At 59.6% G+C, this 19,977-nt stretch overlaps 1 protein-coding gene across 1 annotated transcript; it reads left to right on the top strand.

Moving 5' to 3' along the window:
- Window positions 1–1,212: 1,212 nt before the first annotated feature.
- MSANTD1 (Myb/SANT DNA binding domain containing 1) lies at window positions 1,213–12,810 on the top strand. Its single transcript, XM_043557042.1, has 4 exons — window positions 1,213–1,273; window positions 2,729–3,092; window positions 6,645–6,920; window positions 10,059–12,810. Exons 1-4 carry the CDS (start codon window positions 1,213–1,215, stop codon window positions 10,297–10,299), a joined length of 942 nt encoding a protein of 313 aa, XP_043412977.1. The 3' UTR covers window positions 10,300–12,810.
- The last annotated feature ends 7,167 nt before the right edge of the window (window positions 12,811–19,977 follow it).

The following is a 19,977-nucleotide window of genomic DNA, read 5'->3' as shown; positions in this document are numbered from 1 at the left end:
TACCTCTCCCTTGGGCCTCCCCCCACGTGCTGGGCCAGGGCCAGGGCCAGGGGCAGCCCCTGGAGCTGTGGTTGCAGAAAGGCCCTCCGGTGGGGCTGAGAGCTGGCACTAGGGCCCCGGGATCAGGTCCTTTGCCTGAGGACTGCGGGCTTTCTGGGGGACCTTTCAGTCACTCATTCACGCTGCAAACATCCCGAGCACATCGTGCCAGGCACCCAGGCCCAGAGGAGTACAGCAGCCCTGAGCCTTCCTGGGGGGTGCTGCGTGGGCCCGGAGAGGAAGGGGCTCCTAGGGGAGCTGATGGGGTCCAGGTCTTGAACCAAGAACCCACTGAAGGGACAAGGGGCCCTTCCGAGTGCCCACACATGTCCCTGCTGCCCTTCCACCTGAGGGCCTGGGCGCAGATTCAGGGACACCTCCCCACCCCCACCTCCACGCTCCAGGCTCAGCTGTCCCAATCTGGGGTGGCTCGGAGTGAGACTTTTCTCTCCGTGGTCAGGTCAGAGGAGGACCCTCTGTTAGCCATGGTGATTTTCAGCCTGAACTACGTGAGTCCCTCCCCCCCGGTTTAGGCCACCGCCAGGGACCCACAAAGGCCAGGCAGGCTCACTGACGGCCCGTGGATGCCACGGCCTGGCTGGGCATCTGGGCCTAGCAGGCAGGCAGGCAGGACTGGGGCCTGTCCAGCAGGTGTGATGGGCTCTTACTGATAAACCATGTGAGTTTTGTCTTTTAATTTTGAATGTTGGTGCCTTTAGTGATGCGTTCTCTCCGTAGGCCTCACGGCTCCCACGGCCCTGGTGTCCTGCCCTGGCTGACCCTCCTGCTGCTGACCTCTGCTGGCCAGCCCCAGGGGGCACTGCAGCCCACCACCAGCCTGGCTCTCAAGCCCTCCTTTCTGACCACCCCCCCCCCCCCCCCAGGGACAGTCACGCTGTCTGTTCACTGCCCCGTCCCCTGTGCTCCGGCCTCGCCAACCTTGCTGCCACTGTGGGGCTGCTTCTTGCGGGCAGCGCCCCCTGCCTTCCTGGGGATCCAGGCCGGTTCCCCTCGTCTGGGTGCAGAGTTCACCGTTGTCCTGCGGTACCTTCCCAGCCCCGCTGGCGACCCGCGGCCCTGGCCCTTGAGACCTTGAGATGGACGAGCCTCCGTCAAGCCCTGGAAAAGACCCGCTGAGAGAGGGTGAGGGTCCCCCAGCCAAGGACCCCGGCCATGCCAGCAGCCATCCTGTCCAGGGTCGGCGTCGGGGGCCTCCCAGGAGACCCCAGAAACGGTGGGCAGTTTGCACTGGCTACGTCCTGTGTGCCCGGCCGAGGACCATAGGCACAGGAGGGGTGACAGGTGTCCTTTACTGGGACCCTGCCAGCCAGTGCTCCTTCCAGGGGTCAGATTCGGCCTCAAGCCACCGGCTTTCAAAGCCTGGCCCAGCCCTTCGCCCACAGGGTGACCTCGCCTCTCTACACCCTTGGCCTTTTTGTTTGTAAAGTGAGAGTAATAGTGCCAGCTTCTTTTACAAGAGTTCCTCGAGGATCAAAGTAGAAAATACTTGTATTTAGTCTTTGAAACAGTGCCTGGCTTTCCGTGAATACTCAAATTCTTATTCTCTCACTTTTGCCAGTGTTCTTAACCCAGGGTCACCCAGGTCCAATTGAGGGAAAAAGGGAAGAAGGACCAAAGTGGGGTAGGAAGACTTCAGACAGGAGGTGATGTCAGAATAGGGCTTTAAAGAATGAATGGGAGTTTGCCAGTAAGTCCAAAGGCAAAGTCTAGGGGATCTATTGGGAAGAGAGAGGGGCTACTTAAGGCTGGTCCCTTCATTTGTTCATTTCTTTACTCAGCAAGCCTTTAGCAAACCCTTTCCTGTGGGGTTCCGGGGATACAAAGAGCACCCCACTAGCCAGGTAGAAACGGGTCTAGGGACAGACGGTGCTGAGCAGGGTGGTTAGGGCTGTGGTGGGGCTGCCCAGGGTGGGAGGGACACACACACTGCCCGCCTGTGCCCGTTGCCCTCTGGCCCCAAGAACTGCCCCGGCTTCTCTGCCCAGCCCACGTCACCCAGGCTGGCAACCAGTCCCACCACAAAGAGGGGAGACAGGTGGTCAGACGGGGCAGAGCCCCACTGCTGCCCAGCCTGTACTGATGCGTTTACATTTCTCCCCGTAAAATGTGAGCACGTTGGCCAGGGGGACGCTGTGTGTGGAGCACGTCACAGGGAGGCGAGTGTTGGCGGGTCCTCGAGGGCACCTGCTGCTCGAGCTGTGTCCCCCTCTGCGTGCACCTCTGTGCTCTCCCCCCTTCACCGCCCACCCCCCTCTCAGTGGCGCTGGGCCCTCCTTCCGTCCCACCCTGACTCCCCGTCTCCGGCTCTCCCTGGCGCCTGGCGCCTCGGCCCGTGTGCGTGGGGAGGGGCTGAGGCGGGGGCCGAGGCCTGGAGCCCACGCCTGGGGAGTGCGGTCAGCCCCGTCAGCCCGCCGCACACGGCGCTCCCGGCAGCGGGGTCTGCTGGCTGGGCTGGGGCGGGAGGCACGGCCGGCGCCTGGGCCACCGGTTTTGGGTCCGGCCCGCTCGCTGCAATATTGATGGCCCGTCAGGGCAGCCCTGATTCCTGCGCTCTCAGTTAAAAGGTTTCTGTTGTTGTAGCTTATGCAGTTGCTCTGTTGCTATGGAAACGTGACATCAAAATGACGTTTCCCGTTTAAAAGCTTTTAACTAAATTCCTGCCTGTCAGATGTAGGCCCCATTTTGAGCGCGGAGCTGCCTTCCAGGAGTGGGGCTCCCGCCCTGTGCGCAGGCCCCAGGCCCCGCCTGAGCTCTTTTAACCCCGCAGGTGCCTCCAGCATGGCGGCGGCCGAGGTGCCCGGCTACCTCGTGTCCCCGCAGACGGAGAAGCATCGGCGAGCCCGCAACTGGACGGACGCCGAGATGCGCGGCCTCATGCTCGTCTGGGAGGAGTTCTTCGACGAGCTGAAGCAGACCAAGCGCAACGCCAAGGTGTACGAGAAGATGGCCAGCAAGCTGCTGGAGATGACGGGGGAGCGCCGGCTGGGCGAGGAGATCAAGATCAAGATCACCAACATGACCTTCCAGTACAGGTGGGCCCCATGTGCCGCACGCCTGCGCGCCCCCCCGTGCTCCCTGCCCGGCGCTGGCCACTGGGGGCCGCGGGGAGCCCCTCGGAGCTGAGTCGGGAAGGCCTCGTGTGGGCAGAGCCCAGCCAGCGAGATGGGGCCTGCACAGACCGTGTGTGCAGCCTCCCGTCAGAGGTGGGAAACCGAGGCCCAGCGAGGGCAGGGCTGGCACAATTCGCAACATACCCCAGGCCCCTGCCTTGGGTGCCACGTGCAGGCGGCTCCCGCTTGGCCCACACGCACCCTCCCGCCGGGAGGGAGAATGCAGGCCGGCTGCCCAGGCATGGCTCTGCTAAGTAGGGTGCCTGCCGTACAGACAGGGAAACCAAGGCCGGAGGTGAGAAGGAGGCTCAGCTCCCAGGCCTGCAAGTCCTGCCTGGTGCTGACACTCGGTCATTTCCAGCAGCCGGCGGCTGGCCGCGGTCAGGGAGCAGGGTGCGTAGTAGGGCCGATGTTGGAGCCCTGGAGCTCCCAGCAGGGCCTCACTTGTGGGAGGGCCCTCATTTGTGGAAAGAAGCAGCAGGGACCCAGGCCTGGCCCTACCCCTGCCCTGGCAGCCAGAAGGGAGTTGCTGAGTCAGGGCCACAGACAGGGTTCCTGGGCAGGGGAGGAGCTCTGGCATCCAGGGTGGGAGGACGTCAGTCACTGCGTGCAGATGGCCATGGGCAGGGCAGAGGTCACAGCCGTGCAGAGGGCCTTCTTGGGTGAGGCCAAGGTCACAGGTGTGGAGTGGGTCATGGTCAAGGTGAGGGTCGTGGGCAGTCTAGGGTCTCCGGGGTGAAGGTCAACCTGGAACTGGGAGCCATGGGTGGAGAGTAGCAGTGAGGGGGGTAGGTGGCAGGCATATTGGGCGGGGGTGGGCCTGTCAGTGACCCTGGAAGGGGCGCTGTCCCAGGAAGATTTGGAGTGCACCGAGCTGCTCCCAGCCTTGGCCTCCTCCTGGCACTCCTCGTGGCTGCTATGAGCAGGGGAGCAGAGGTGCAGGCCATGCTGGATGCAGACGGGGCCTGGGTTTGCCTTGGGCACCTCGAGAGGATCCTCGCTCCCAACAGTCGGCAAGGAGCCAACCCCTGCCCTCCTGGCCTGCAGCTCCCAGCCTGTCTGGAGCCTGGGACGTGCAGAGGCCCCGCAGGGCCCCCGACAACTTCTCGTGGCCCTTGGAGGAGGGGGTCCAGAGCCTGGGTCTGTCTGAAGGTGCATTTCTGCCCACAGCCCCAGCTCCCAGGCAGGCTCAGGGGCCAGAAATGAGGCAGCCGCTAAGGGTCTGAAGGCATCCGTCACAACATAAACGATGATAAATTCCAGCCACCAGCTCGTGGCGTGAGAGGGCTGAGTTGTCTGTAGATGTGTGTGTGTGTGTGTCTGTCTGTCCCTGCCTCCTCCGTTCACACAGTGCGTCCCTCCGTGCCTGTGAGGGGGCTGCAGAGGTGCGGCCGGCTGTTTGACCAGCTCCCCATCTGACTCAGTAATCCATGGGCTCTGATTGGTGTCTGGCCGACTCATTCATTATTTATCCTGAAAGCCTTCTTCAGAGTCCCAGGGGAGGCATTCCTTTCCATTCCTGAGGGGGGGGGGGGGGGGGGTGGCAGGGAGGCCACGAGAGATGAGGCAGCAGAGCAGGAGCCCGGGCCCTCCAGCGGGGCTCCACTGCAGACCCTGCCGTCTGTTCCTGAGGGCGAGGGCTGCACATGTGACACTTCAGTTTCCTGTTCCCTGAGGGGGAAACTGAGGCTTAGAGCAGAGAAGGGACTTGCCCAAGGCCACACAGCCCTTAATAGGCTGATGCTTTGATTGGTTGACTAGTTCTTTATCTGTCTCCTCTTACCCCTACCCAAAGAGCCTCCCCTACCAAAGTCTTTTCTTATTTTTTCACTGTAGCTCTTTGCATATTAAGGTTGTCAGGCTAAGGAAGCCCGAGGGGGCGCCTGGGTTCCATGGAGCACGGTCTCTTGGAATACCATTCAGGGGCCTCCTGTGCGGGGCGGGGGCAGGCCTTCCCTCATTTCTCCAAGGAGCAGCCTGGCTTGAGTGGTCAGAACAAGCATAGGGGGGCTTCCAGTTGGGCTAGAGGCTGGGTGTGGGCCCAAGCACAGTTCTCCACTTCCTGCACCTGGAGTCTGTGCAGGCCTCCAGGGTGATGGACGGTAGTCCTGGGGTTGGGAGACGGAGCAGCCATGCCTCCCTCGGTGGCCTGTCCCTGGCTTTCTACCGAGGACATTCTGTATGCTGCTCCCAAGGCCACCTCCTGTAGCTGGCCTCTGCTCGCTGCCCTGAGCCACAGACCCCCTGGCCGTGTCCCACTGTGCCCATTTGCTGCGGGCAGCTCGTTCAGAGGGTCAGCTCTATTTCAAAGACCAGTGTGACCAGGGGCTACACCCTGGCAGGAACCCTATGTCAGGAGACAGGAACCATCTGGCTACAGAGGTCCCTGTAGCTTGAGGGCCTCCCTACTTGGGAGGAGCATGGGGTAGGAATGTGGGGGCCACAGGCTAAGGCTGGGTCTGATGGGGCAGACAGGAACACCTCCCCCCCCACCCCCACCCCCAAGTTATGGACTCCTTCCTGGCCTGGCCAAGGCTGCCCAGCTCTCCTGCAGCTGTGCCTCCCCATCCCTGACCTCCCAGAATTCAGCCAAGGCCTGGGGACCTGCAAGGCCTATCTGTAGGGAAGGATAGGACGCAGGGCTGGGCAGGGCTCCAGCCCATGGTAGGCAGAGCTGTGCTGTGCACACCTTTGGGCCTGGGGTCTAAGTAGGGTTGGGGGGTGTCAGGCCCAGCCCTACTGCCCCCTGATGTCTTCAGCCACGAATGTTATCTAGTCGGCTTGCTGTTTGCCAGGAGCTGGGCATTTCCGTATTAAATCCTCCCTACAGCTTGTGAGGAGTTTACTTTGCTCATCCGCATTTTACTGATGTGAAAACGGAGGCTCAGAGAGGTTAATGGCCCTGCCCAAGGTCACACTGCAAAGTGGCGGCGATGAGACGCAGCTCAGGTCTATTGGACACTGCAGACTGTGCTCTCCGGTTCCCACTTCTGAGGCGTTCTCTTTAGGGACACACGCATCTCACGTCGTGATGTTTTACGTTTATATTATATGACGCTTTGTTCCTATGTTTGCATACTTTATTATCTATCGCAGGCTAACTACTTAAGAGCAGCATTTGTTCACTGTAGGGAGCTGAGAAACTACAGAAGCGCAGGGAGAGGAACGGTACCAAACCGCCCAAGGCCCCAGCTCTCACACATGGCCTTACTTACATCTGGGGCGCGTGCTTCTTGTTAGCACCCACGGCAGGGTAGTCCCCCGGCCTGCCTTCTCTCCAAGTCTAGTGTCTCCTTGGCCCTGGAGCCTGGCCAGTTTTTCTGGGGAGGCTGTCTGGCCACGAGTGGCTCCCCCTCGTGCCCTGTGGCCCCCGGGGCCCCAGCGCCCCCCGAGCACCCCTCTGTCGGGGGCCGGGCAGGACGGGCCGGGAGCAGCTCCGTTTCTCACCCTTGGCTCTTGTGTCTCTCGTTTCAGGAAATTAAAATGCATGACAGATAGCGAGTCCGTCCCGCCCGACTGGCCCTATTACCTAGCCATTGATAGGATTCTGGCCAAGGTCCCCGAGTCCTGTGATGGCAAACTGCCGGACAGCCAGCAGCCGGGGCCCTCCACGTCCCAGACCGAGGCGTCCCTGTCGCCGTCTGCTAAATCCACCCCTCTGTACTTACCGTATAACCAGTGCTCCTACGAAGGCCGCTTCCAGGATGATCGCTCCGACACCTCCTCCAGCTTACTGTCCCTTAAGTTCAGGTAGTGTGTGTCTTCCTTCCCCGCCCCCACCACCAGCAGGGGCCAGAGAAGGGGCCGGGTGCCGTGAGGGCAGGCTGATCTTCCGCCGCAGAGGACTAGGTGGTATGCAAGTGCCTCCTGGGCCAGAGAGGCTTCAGACCAGGCTGGCCTTAGGGAGGCCTCAGGCAGGGAGGGCTCAGATGGGGAGGACTCAGGCAGAGAGGCTGGCCTCAGACGGGGAGGCTGACCTCAGACGGGGAGGCTGGCCTCAGACGGGGAGGCTGACCTCAGACGGGGAGGCTGACCTAAGACGGGGAGGCTGGCCTCAGATGGGGAGGACTCAGGCAAGGAGGCTGGCCTCAGACGGGGAGGCTGGCCTCAGATGGGGAGGACTCAGGCAAGGAGGCTGGCCTTAGACGGGGAGGCTGACCTCAGACGGGGAGGCCTCAGGCAGGGAGGCTGGCCTCAGACGGGGAGGCCTCAGACAGGGAGGCTGGCCTCAGACGGGGAGGCTGACCTCAGACAAGGAAGCTGGCCTCAGGTGGGGAGGCTGGCATCAGACGGGGAGGCTGACCGAAGATGGGGAGGCTGGCCTCAGACGAGGAAGCTGGCCTCATATGGGGAGGCTGGCCTCAGACGGGGAGGCTGACCTAAGACGGGGAGGCTGACTTCAGACGGGGAGGCCTCAGGCAGGGAGGCTGGCCTCAGATGGGGAGGCTGGCCTCAGACGGGGAGGCTGACTTCAGACAGGGAGACCTCAGGCAGGGAGGCTGGCCTCAGACGGGGAGGCTGACCTCAGACGGGGAGGCTGACCTAAGACGGGGAGGCTGGCCTCAGATGGGGAGGACTCAGGCAAGGAGGCTGGCCTTAGACGGGGAGGCTGACCTCAGATGGGGAGGCTGACCTCAGATGAGGAAGCTGACCTCAGATGGGGAGGCTGGCCTCAGATGGGGAGGACTCAGGCAAGGAGGCTGGCCTTAGATGGGGAGGCTGGCCTCAGACAGGGAGGCTGGCCTCAGACGGGGAGGCCTCAGACAGGCTGGCCTCAGATGGGGAGGCTGGCATCAGATGGGGAGGCTGACCTCAGACAGGGAGGCTGACCTCAGACAGGGAGGCTGGCCTCAGACAGGGAGACCTCAGACAGGGAAGCTGGCCTCAGATGGGGAGGCTGGCATCAGGCGGGGAGGCTGTCCTCAGATGGGGAGGCCTCAGACAGGGAGACTGACCTCAGACGGGGAGGCTGGCCTCAGACGGGGTGGCCTCAGACGGGGAGGCTGGCCTCAGATGGGGAGGCTGTCCTCAGATGGGGAGGACTCAGGCAGGGAGGCTGGCCTCAGACAGGGAGACTGGCCTCAGATGGGGAAGCCTCAGGCAGGGAGGGCTCAGATGGGGAGGACTCAGGCAGAGAGGCTGGCCTCCAATGGGGAGGACTCAGGGAAGCTGGCCTCAGACGGGGAGGCCTCAGACAAGGAGCCTGGCCTCAGACAGGGAGGCCTCAAGAGGGAGGCTGGCCTCAGACGGGGAGGCTGGCCTCAGACGGGGAGGCTGGCCCCAGACAGGGAGGCTGACCTCAGATGGGGAGGGCTCAGATGGGGAGGACTCCAGCAGGGAGGCTGACTTCAGACGGGGAAGCCTCAGACCAGAGAGGCTTCAGACCAGGCCAGCCTCAGATGGGGAGGCCTTAGATGGGGAGGCCTCAGACCGGGCTGGCCTCAGACAGGAGGCCTCGCACAGGGAAGTGTCAGACAGGGAGGCAGTTGGTACTGAAGTACAGGCCGTCCTGTCCATAGTCTGGGTTCATCTGGCTCCATCAATTTCTAGCTGTGTGGAAAGTCCTTGACCTCTCTGGGCCTCAGTCTCCCTTTGTACAATGGGGATAAATCAGTACTTTCTCCAAGGATGGCTGTGTCAGAAGAGAGAACAGATTCAGGTGTGGGGCCTGGCACGTGGAGGGAGACCAAGTGCCCTCCGGTTTCTGGCTTCTGGCCTTTCCCTCACCCCCAAGCAGACCCTGCCCTGGGGTCTCCTCCCTATCCTCGCCAGGCTGGCTGGTCTTCTCAGAACCAGGGAGGGGTATTGGGCTGAGCCTCCAGAATGTGCTCAGAAGCTGGTTCAGCGGGCATGCCTGTCCCCTCTGCTGTCCATCACAGACTTCCTGCTAGGCCAGCACTGGCCACGTGAGCCTGCCCTCGAGATGCCCACAGGAGGCTGGGGGACCAGAGACATTTGGGGACATTTGGGGTGGGCTCTCAAGAGTGGATAGGAGTTGGCCCGTTGGGGAAAAAAAACAGGAGGAGCATAGGTTTGAGTTATGGCCCTGCCTCTCCCCTCAGCCCTGGCCTTGGCCTTCAGGTCTGCCCGTCAGGGGTGATGGGAGGAGGCAACTCTTCAGTTGGTCCAGGGCCCCTTCCCTGGAGGGAACTTCTCAGCAAAGACCCCAGACAAAAATGCCTTTGTGGATAGCCAGATGGAATCAGCTGGGAAACCAGAGATTTTTGGCCCATGTTTCTACGGAATGACCCCAGTTCCCAGATTCCCTACTGCCCCAGACACTGCCCCTAATTTCTAATTAGGGCTGGGACGTGGGGACCGCTTCCTCGCCCCTGAGGTCTGCTGGGGCATGGCTCTGCTGAGGAGCATGGGGCCCCGGCCAGGGGACCAACAAGGCCTTAGGGACAGGTGGGGTTGGGCCAGTTCAGCCAGGGATGCTTGCCTCCCCCACGGCAGAGGGCGCAGGGCATGGGGCCGTGGTCACCTTCACCTTTCACCTCCCTGTGCACCGGAGGCTCCAGTGCCAGGCTTCCCGGGAGAAGCCACCCTGCCCGCACCCCCTCCCTCCCTGCCTTCCTCGTCTCTCGCCCCTCCCCCCGCGCCTCCGCCCCGTGTGGCCTCTACCCCTGAGCCCCATACCGGGCCCGTGCCCCCCACCCACCGAGGCTGGGACTCGGGTCACTCTCTGTGCCCACGGCCCCTTGCTGTCCCGGCCCCTCCTCGCGAGCTGCACGGGGCGGCCCCAGGCGGGCGCACGGCTCAGCCCCGCAGGGGCCTCCTCCGCGGCCGCCTGTCCGCGAGGCGGTGGGGGGGAGGGGCGGGCGGGCGGGGGCCCCCGGTGCCCAGAGCGCGCGGCCCGCCGTCCTCACGCTGGCGCTGTCCCTCCAGGTCGGACGCGCGGCCCGGGAAGAAGCGCAAGGTGCAGAACTGCCACCTGCGGAAGAAGAAGCTGCGGCTGCTGGAGGCCATGCTGGAGGAGCAGCGCCGGCTGAGCCGCGCCGTGGAGGACGCGTGCCAGGAGGTGCGCCGCGTGCTGGACCGCCAGAACCTGCTGCAGGTGCAGGGCCTGCAGCTGCAGGAGCGCATGATGAGCCTGCTGGAGAAGATGATCGCCAAGTCCGGCGTCTAGGCCGCCCGGCCCGCGGGGAGCGCCCCGGGGCTGCCCCTGGCTCCGACGGGCCGCGGGCCGGCGCCTCCGGGGTCACCCCGGGCCGGCCCCCTGGTGAGAACCTCCCGGAGGCTGTCCTCCCGTGCAGTCACCGTCGGTGGCCCTTGAAACGGCTTTGGGTATTACACGTGGGGTCTCGTTCCTGCCGGAAGTCATTTCCACAGCTCGCAGGGAGCACGCCAGGCCGGTCGACTGCAAAACAGAAGCAAACGGAAGCGGCTTAGTGGCGGCTTTGTGCCCGGGACGGAAACTCTGGAAGGGGCCACGGCTGTCCTCGCGCTCTCGGGGTCTGCTGCCCACCTCCTAGGATGAGCTCCGACGGTGGAGCCGACCCCAGACGGCCGCTGCATCCCTCTTCCCCGGGGCGTCAGGCCTCCCCGTGAGGACGCCGGCGAAGCGATGACGGCTGTCCGCGTGCACCACGCCGCCTGGGGTGTCCAGGCCCAGGGATGTCGTGCTGACGGGGCAGAGCCCGGGCCTCAGGCACTCGCGCTCCAGCCGGGGAGGCAAACGAGTGAAGACGGGAAGGACGGGATAGCGGGTTGTGGTCAGCGCTGGGCGGGAAAGTCTGGCCCCGAGCGTGAGGAGCGGTGGCGCCCCAACCGCCAGCGGGAGCAACCAGATTCCAGGAGCCCCGGACAGCGCGACTGGGCCGCAGAGGCACGGGGAGCTTTCGCGTGCCGTGCTGGCTGTGGGGCTCTGGGTCCGGACCCGCCGTGCAGGGACGAGCTCGTGGTGGCGGGGTCCAGAGCTGCAGCATAGAGCTCACCTCCCCCGCCTCTGCCCTTTCACCAGCAGGAAAACCTGTCCAGACGCTTCTCTGCTGAATTGCTCCTAAGTCTTGTTGGCTCCTTGGGCTTTTGGTCCCTGGCTGCACAGGGTGCCGGGCACAGGACCGTCTGGTTCACCCCTGGGACCAGCCTGTCGCTGCCCACACAACCGGGCTCTGAGGAGACATGGCAGGTGGGTTAGGGCAAGTGCCGTGGTTTCCCTTACGGTCTAGAAAAGCTCCTTCTGACCGCTCCTGGGCAGACGGGTGGGGGTGGGAGCCGAAAGCAGAGGTCCTGCCAGGAGGCTGTCACCATGATTTTGATGTGACAGTGACCAGCTTATCTGAAGTCAGACGCCCGTGGCCGCCCGTGAGGTGCAGAGGCCAGCCCTCGGCCTGGCTGCGGTGAGGGAGACGCTGGGTGTTCTGTGGAGCCCAGAGGGCAGAGCCAGACTGGCAGGACGCCCCCTGCTCAGCCGCCTCGGGGACCTCCCCGGAGTGCACGTGCCGTGAACTCAAACCATATTGCTTTGGTACTGAAGGCAGCGGTCTGGCGAACGTTCACAGGCGGCTCTGCTGAAGCGCAGACTTGCCAATTCGCACGGTGTCTGCGTTCCCGCCAAGGCCGGTTCGGCTACCGGCGTGACGTCGCTGGACCCACGTGGGAGAGATCCACACAGAACGGGCCCCGGCACCCCGCGGCAGAGGAGAACCTGGGGGGTCTCGTGCTGAAGACCTGAGTGGGGGGCATGCCCACAGGAACCCACCAGTCTCTGAGACGAGATCCTGCCGCGAGAACTCAGCTGTTTCGCAAACACCGAGGACAGAACCCCGTCAGGGCGGCCGTGCCAGAGGGGCGCCCGAGGTGGCCACAGAGTTAGGCGGGAGGTCCCTCCCCTTACACGCCTTTGCTTTGCTGGCACCGTGGTTGTGGCGTGTTAGCGTGTGGGTAACTGCGGGGCAGCAGGTGCAGTTCTGCATTTGTGTTTAGAGATAATTTGCACTTTTTCCCAGCTCCCTCTCTGAGTGGGGGGTCAGTGCTGTTTCTGTGTCTTGCCAAGTGGGCACTGCCCACCTGTCCCGTGGGCTGGAGCGGAATCCGGATGGTCAGCGGAACTCAGCTGTAGGACCGCCTGGGCCGCGCCCTTCCTGGACAGCGTGTCCTCGCGAGTTTCTGATTGGTTCTGTAGTTACCGGTCCGTGAAGGGGGCGGAAAGTGGCCGTATCGGTAAACGCTAAGCTATTTGATAAGATTCAGCGAAACAACATGTTAACACTGAAAACAAGTCAGGAACCAGATGCGCGTGCTTGCTTTCACTGTTATTAGTTAGCGTTGACGTTGATAGCTGATGCATTAAGACAAATGGGCAGGATGAGAGATGAAACGAAGAAATGAAAATTGCCTTATTTTCAGGTGAGATCTTTGTATGCCCAGAAAGCCAAACATACAGATCAAGAGCTCTGTAAACTACCCTGACCCTGTGGCATCCGAGACTGGAGCATTCCATGCACGGTCATGACTGAGAACTACAGGGAATCTGTGAGTGAGTTTAACCAGAAAGGTGCAGGATCGACAGGAAGAAAACTGTGGTTTATTGTTAAATCTGAAACGGTTCCTGAGCATGTGGGGAAACGGCGTACTCCTACAAGTTCCAGAATAAAGTGTCATCACTTTGTTAGTATAATTCCAACTATATTTTCAATAACGTTGTGGTTTTCTCTTTGTTTTGAAATGGAAGAAAATAGTTTTGAGTTCATATGAAAACCGAGGGGGGCAAAGGGCCTGAGGCCAAAGACTGTGAGGAGGCGTGCTGGGCCTCATGTAGCGCCAGGTAATGCGGAATAAAACCGGAGTGAGCCTTCCATTAGTGGTTGAAGCTGGAAAAACGTGGGGACGTGGAAACTCACACCCTGGCAGGGGCAGTGGGAACTGGCACAAGTGCTCGGGAGCAGCTGGGCCTCACCCCGCACAGCTGAGGCCACGCAGGCCTGCCGCGGCCCCAGCGCTCTCGGGGGCCCTCCACGCACGCCAGTGATTGAAGGCCTCGGAGCTTCTGTCCGCGTGCCTTCTAACCGCCAGCATTAACACCCCATAGATGACCTTATTAGAAATCAGACCTGGGACTTAAAAGATCTTAGTCCTTTCAAAATAACAATAAACCCCATGACATGCTAACATAAAAACCAATCACGGGAAAAGTGTAGTTTCCAAAACAAAAGGTTTTAGCGAGAAGAGTGGCGTTGCGTCACATACCCTCAAATATCCGGCCCGAGGGAAGCCAGCTCCACACTCAGTCTGCTGCGGGATGCGGCTCGGCTGTAAGTGTGCGAGTGTCTGTGCAAAATCCAGGGTCACACAGATAGATGTTTGGAAAAGAAAGACATCTTCTTTTTTTTTTTTTTAAGTTTATTTATTTTGAGAGACAGAGAGAGCATGAGTAGAGGAAGGGCAGAGAGAATCGCAAGCCGGCCCTGCGCTGTCCGCACAGAGCCCGATGCGGGGCTTGAACCCACAAACCGTGAGATCATGACCTGAGCCGAAACCAAAAGTCAGACGCTCAACTGGCTGAGCCCCCCAGGCGACCAATAAACACGACGGATCTTCTAATATCGTGTATGGATCACGCGGACATTCTTTCCCGGCAGGACCCCCACAGGCTTGTTGAGACGTGGAATCAGCCTACCACGAGCCGGCAGAGCTGTGTCGCGGCAGCAGCCATCCGTCCGTCTCGCGCTTTGGCGGATCGTCATTCGTGCTTCTGCAACACCGTGCGTTAGGCATTTGGAAAATACTGGTTCACCGAGTTATGCCCATCTTCCTCGCCGACACAGTGCATTAAACATCCTCGAAAACTCACTTTTGTCACTGGCGGGGTCACGCTCATAGCGAAGCCTTTCCTGTGGGACATTACGCTCGTGGTGGTGGATGCAAGTCTTTCTGGCCTGGGTGTGAAAGCTAGACGTTTCCATCGGTCACCATGTGAGTTGGTTTCCTTTTGAAGGGACAGCTCCCTTTGCTCGTTTCCAAGAGAATGTCCACCAGGTGCCCACGTCATTCTCTCAAGCGAAAGCTGAGTTCCAGTGAGAAATGTTGTCAGCTATATTTCAGCTGGCAGCTGGAACATTCCGCAGGTGCTTCTCCCAGACGTCGACACAGGGGTGGACAGGAGTGTGTTACACGTACTATCCGTGTGTCACAAGGAATATTAAAAGGATCCAGATTTAATAAAATTGAGTAATTTCTTACTGCCTCACCAGGGTCACTCTTCAGGGAAATTGGCATTTTCTGTGGAGCGCATGTGGTGGGAGGGAGGTGCCCGCCCTGATTCTTGCTGAGGACCCAGCCATTGGACCCACGCTGCAAATGCCAACATGCTGAAAACAGCGGAGGACATTTTTCTTTCGTGATAATGGAGAATAATCCGGGCCTCGGGGACACTCGGGGGTCCACAGACCACAGATCGAGAACTGCCCTAGGGAGGCCGGAGCGGGCGCAAGGCCACCGGGACGAGACTATGTGCCGGATCGCATCCTAGGATGCTCCTGAGTGTCGCACAGCTGGGGTAGGGGTGAGGAGGTGGGCCGCGGCCAGTGTGTGTGTGTTCTCCCCATACCTGAAAGTCCCGTGGGTGGGCTGGTCCCCTGAGCGTGCTCAGAAGGAGGCCCTGCTCCCCTCTACCTAAGAGCGCTTCTGACTGTGCTGTGTGCCAGGAGCAGGGGAGTAGTTGGGTGTCAATCAGATCAAAATCCCTGTTCTTACAGGCTTTACGGCGGGAGGTGGAGGGGGGGACGCCCTCAGCAGACAAAATGGTCAGCGCCTGAGAGAGAAATAGCCCCCGAGGGGCTTCTGGATCGCAACGCACCGGCAGAGAGAAAGCCTGCGTGCAGCAAGCCAGGCTGGGGCGGGAGTTCGGTGAGGCGGGAGCCCACATTTTCCCGCCAGGGAAGCAGGGTCGACGTGACTGTCCTGGTTTCCACTGGGAGTCAGGTCCCCGTCGGGAGTCCCCACACCGACTGGCTGGGCGGGGACCCCCAGGCACTGGCTCTGAGTCAGCTGCTGTCTCCAGGCTGAGCGAGCGCGGCCGAGACACCTGGCGGGGCTCGTGAGGGGCGGTGTTACACCCAGACCTGGCCCAGGTCCGTCTCGGGTGGGCCCAGTGGGACCCCGCACCCACCCGAGGTCACCTACCCACTTCCTGAAGGTTCTTTGGGCCAAAGAACAGGCCCAGTCCCCCAGTGGCCCCAGAACCACCTTACTTTCCAAAACTGAAGCCCCGACCAGTGCGGGAGTGTGGATCCCTGGAGCGTCTCCGTTCAGTTTCGGAGGCAGATGAGTCTCGAGGACAACAGGGGGCTCTGTCAGCTCGGTCAGGTGGAGGCACCCTTTGCAGCTGCTGTTGCATGTGAGGCCTGTTGACTGGAGCAGGTCAGCAGCCCCCAGCCCGCACTTTCCTCCCAGGCAGTGTCTGTCCCCTGCCCCTGCCACTTGGGTCTCCAGGGACCTCCCCCATCTTGTCATCCACCGGTCAGAGCAGGGGAAGAGGAGGGGGCGGGTGCACGGACCTCTCGCGGAACCACACATGCACGTCGGAAGAGGAGGGAGGAGAGAACCTGGGAGGGTGCAGGGCCATCTCCCCAGGGGCTTGTGGGGCGTCCGTGGCCCGGGCCACGTCAGGAGGGCCCTCCAGAGCAACAGCCACTCGCTGGGGTGAGGGCACGGGGTGCGTTGACCCTCTGTGGGGTTGGGCAGCCACACGCCCCTCATTCTCCATCCTTCGGACGTTCCGACCGCAGCTGAGAGGAGTCGTGGCCGACCCGCTCCAGGACGTGGCAGAGGAGGCCCTGTGCTTCAGGAAGTGGCCACACCATCCTTGGAAGCTTACTGTTCTCCTTTGGACACAGCTCTTGTGCGTGTCCCTCTGAGCCAGAGTTTCTGACCCTCGTGTGGCTCTCGGAACTACTGCTGGTCTCCAGTGAACTCTTCTTGGTCACCTGACGTGTGTGTGTGACGTGGTCGGAGTGAGGAGCTGGCCTGCACAGCGCGTCTGTCCCCATCCAGCCTTTGTCCCTCAACACAGCTCTGAACCGTCCTGTTCAGGGTCACAGCACACGCTCACAGGAGCCCCGTGTTACCACAGACGAGCGCCCTCCTCCCCCGTAAGGGCAGCACCACGGTCCGTGGGTGGCGGCCGTGGCTTCACGGGTCACCGCTGGTCGTCCTGTTCCAGGCTTTCTGTAGGCAGTGGCGTGGGGGGTGTCCCCGAGTGCGCCTGTGCACGCTAGCACGCGGTTTTTAAGTCAGACAAGATAGTTAACTTGAGGGGGGGACAAGTCGAGCACAAAAGCCCCCACATTCTGCTCCGTGGCTCCCATGCGAGGGAGGGGCCCGGTTCACGTCTCCCACGCAGAGCTGTGTCACGGCGCCGTGCGTGGGCAAGCCTGTCCCTCCACTGCTACTCTTGGAATCTTTCTTAACAGCAAATCGCCCAGGGGCGCCAGGCTGGCTCAGTCCGTACAGTGTGTGGCTCGCGATCTCCAGGTCGTGAGTTCAAGCCCCACGTTGGGTGTAGAGACTGTTAAAAGTTAGATAAATAAATAAGTAAATAAATAAACAAACAAACTTTAAAAACGAGCAAATAAATTGCCCCAAAACGCATGTGTCTACATCTCCAGTCTGTGTTCCGTCCATTATCAGTGATTTCTATTTTTGTGGCAACACATATTGTCTTAACCACTGTAAGTCTTGAGCTCTGATACAATAAATCTTTCGGCTATGCTGTTCTTTCTATAAACTGGCTATTTTGAGTCCGTAGCATTCCCACGTGATTTTTTAAGTGTAGCAAAATGCACACAAGATAAAGCCTACTGTTTTGGCCACGTTAGGTGTCCAGTGCAGTGGCAGTAAGTACATTCCCGTTGCTGTGAGCATCCCCAGCCTCCGCCTACAGAGCCTTCCCTGGCTGACACCCTGTCCCCACTGAACAACACCTTCCCCTTCTCTCCCAGCCCCTGACACCCTGCGCCCTGCTTCCCGTCTGGGAAGCTGACTCCTCCGGGGGCTCCCTGTGAGCACGGTCGTACGGTGTCTGTACTTTCGAGTCTGACTTGTTTCGCTCAGCAGGTGCACCAGTTTGGATTCCCCCCACACACAGTGCACGAGGCTCCCTTTTCTCCACATCCTCACCAACACGTCTGCTTTCTTATCTTTTTGAGGATAGCCATTCTGACGGGTGAGGTGGTATCTCATTGTGGTTTTGATGGGCATTTCCCTGAGATTAGTGATGTCGAGCATCTTCTCATGTTGGCCATCTGTGTGTCTTCTTTGGAAAAATATCTGCCCAGATTTCCTGCCCATTTTTTAAAAAAAAAATTTTTAAGTTAATTTATTTTTGAGACAGAGAGAGACAGAGCATGAGTGGGGGAGGGGCAGAGAGAGAGGGAGACACAGAATCGGAAACAGGCTCCAGGCTCTGAGTTGTCAGCACAGAGCCCAGCGCGGGGCTCGAACTCACGCGAGATCACGCGAGATCTCGCGAGATCGTGACCTGAGCCGAAGTCGGACGCTCAACCGACTGAGTCACCCAGGCGCCCCTCCTGCCCATTTTTTAATTCGATTGTGTTTTCAATTCAGCTGTAGCTAGCAAGTATTTTTATGCAATAAATTCCTATGCGTGACATTGCAGGATCAAAAGGACAGGCATTGTCCAAGATGCCTTCACAAGATGCTATCTGAACTCTGTGAAACCCTAAAAAAGATGAAAACGTCCCTCTCCGTGTCTGAACCAACCAAAGCCTTAATATCAACCTGATTTAAAAAAATAATAATACAAAACAGGAAGATAAAGTGAAAATTCTAAGTAAAATATTAGCAAACATAAGGCACTCACAACCGAGTACGCCTTCTTTCAGGAAAGTGGAGGAATTTGCTGTCAGAGAACCACCCACAGAATTCACCAAACCCACCGAATCAGCATGGGGGAGGTCAGCGGATTGCATCACGAAGACAGCCCCTTGAAAAGCTCCCCGCATAGCGCCTGGGTGGCGCAGTCGGTTAAGCGTCCGACTTCAGCCAGGTCACGATCTCACTGTCCGTGAGTTCGAGCCCCGCGTCAGGCTCTGGGCTGATGGCTCGGAGCCTGGAGCCTGTTTCCGATTCTGTGTCTCCCTCTCTCTCTGCCCCTCCCCCGTTCATGCACTGTCTCTCTCTGTCCCAAAAATAAATAAACGTTGAAAAGCTCCCCGCATAACAGGACTTGCAGGAAGACGGACACAGATGACGTGCCCACCCCAACCAGCAAAGGAGAGACAGCTACACCCAGTAGGACTGTCACTGTGGGTCAGCATCAGCCAAGGACAAAGCCACGGTGCAAATACTGGAAAAGGAGAGGCAATGATTCTCTCTTTTTGCTAATGACATGATTGTAAAACCAAGAAACCTGAAAGAAAAATTAAAAACAAAAAAACACTGCTTGATTAATAAGAGACAAGTATATAAAATTAATACATAAAATTCCTTTTCTCTATATTATTAATAACCAGTTAGAAATGGGAAGACTCCCATTCATAACAACAAAAGCTATGAAATGCTCATGAATAAATGAAACCGGAGAGGACTCTAGTCACATTAAAGAATAGAAAGGACACCTGAACAAAGGTGTGGAACTGCATCCCTGGGTGGAGGGTATCTCTGGGGAAAAGGATGTCTCTGAGGGGGGATGTCCCTTGTGGGGGAGGATGTCCCTGGGGGAAAGGAGGTCTCTGGAGGGGGGATGTCTCTGCGGGGGGGGATGTCCCTTAGGGGGGAGGATTCTGGGGGGAGGTATGTTCTTGGAGGGGGGAGAACATCCTGATGGAGGGGAGGACATCCCTGGAGGGGAGGACATCTCCAGGAGGATGTCCCTGGGAGGGAAGACAGTCTTGGCATGAGGATGTCCCTGGGTGAGATGTCCCTGCGGGGGTAGGATGTCCCTATTTGGGGAATGTCCCTGGGGGTTAAGACATCCTTGGGCAAGGAGGATGTCCCTGGGGGGAAGGACACCCTTGGGGGAAGGACATCTCTGGGGGGATGTCCCTAGGGGGGAAGGACGTCCCTGTTGGAGGGGATGTCCCTAGGGGGGAAGGACATTTTGGGATGAGGACGTCCCTGGTGGGATGTCCCTGGGGGGAGTGGACTTCCCTGGGGGGAGGATGTCCCTGGAGGGGTAAGACATCCTTGTGGGGAGGACATCCGGAGGGGAGATGTCCCTGTGGGGAATCTTGCCTGAAACGACACGTTCTTTGTCTCCCCACTCGTGCACACGAAGGGAAGTCATTCCACCTTGTGCAGTGCTTGGACTCCTTTCTGAGATGAGATGCTGCCCGATTCATGAATCATCACGTGAAGCCAATTAGCTCTTCAAATGTACTCAGTTGAGTTTTGTTTTTTCATAGATAGCACCAAGCACACGGGGCCACGTGGACTTGCCCTGGAGAGAGACCAGCCTTGGTGGGCAAAGATCCAGAACAGGCCAACTCCCTCGGGACTTGGGATCTGACAGACAGGAGACCCCCACGTCCAACGTTCGGGGATAGGCGGTTGCATGTAACAGGCCAGGGAACAGAGACAAATCTCTCATAACCTTCTACCGGGTTGATTTCAGGTGGATTGAAGATTTAAATGTGAAAAGTGGGAAGCTTCTAGAAGAAATTTTGGAAGCACATGTGACCCTGGGGCCAAGACCTCTCTGATGAGACAAATCATAAAAGGAAAAAATGGCCTAATTTGTGGTGGTGGCAAAAAGCTTTAAAAACTGGAGACGCGCAAAGCCTATGGGAGGCGGGACTTGGGACCTGGGACTTCCCTATGGGAAGCTCTCGATGGGGAAGCTCGA

The sequence above is a fragment of the Prionailurus bengalensis genome, chromosome B1 (genome assembly GCF_016509475.1).
Source record: "Prionailurus bengalensis isolate Pbe53 chromosome B1, Fcat_Pben_1.1_paternal_pri, whole genome shotgun sequence".
Classification (NCBI taxonomy): domain Eukaryota; kingdom Metazoa; phylum Chordata; class Mammalia; order Carnivora; family Felidae; genus Prionailurus; species Prionailurus bengalensis.
This window is presented reverse-complemented; position numbering and strand designations above follow the sequence as displayed.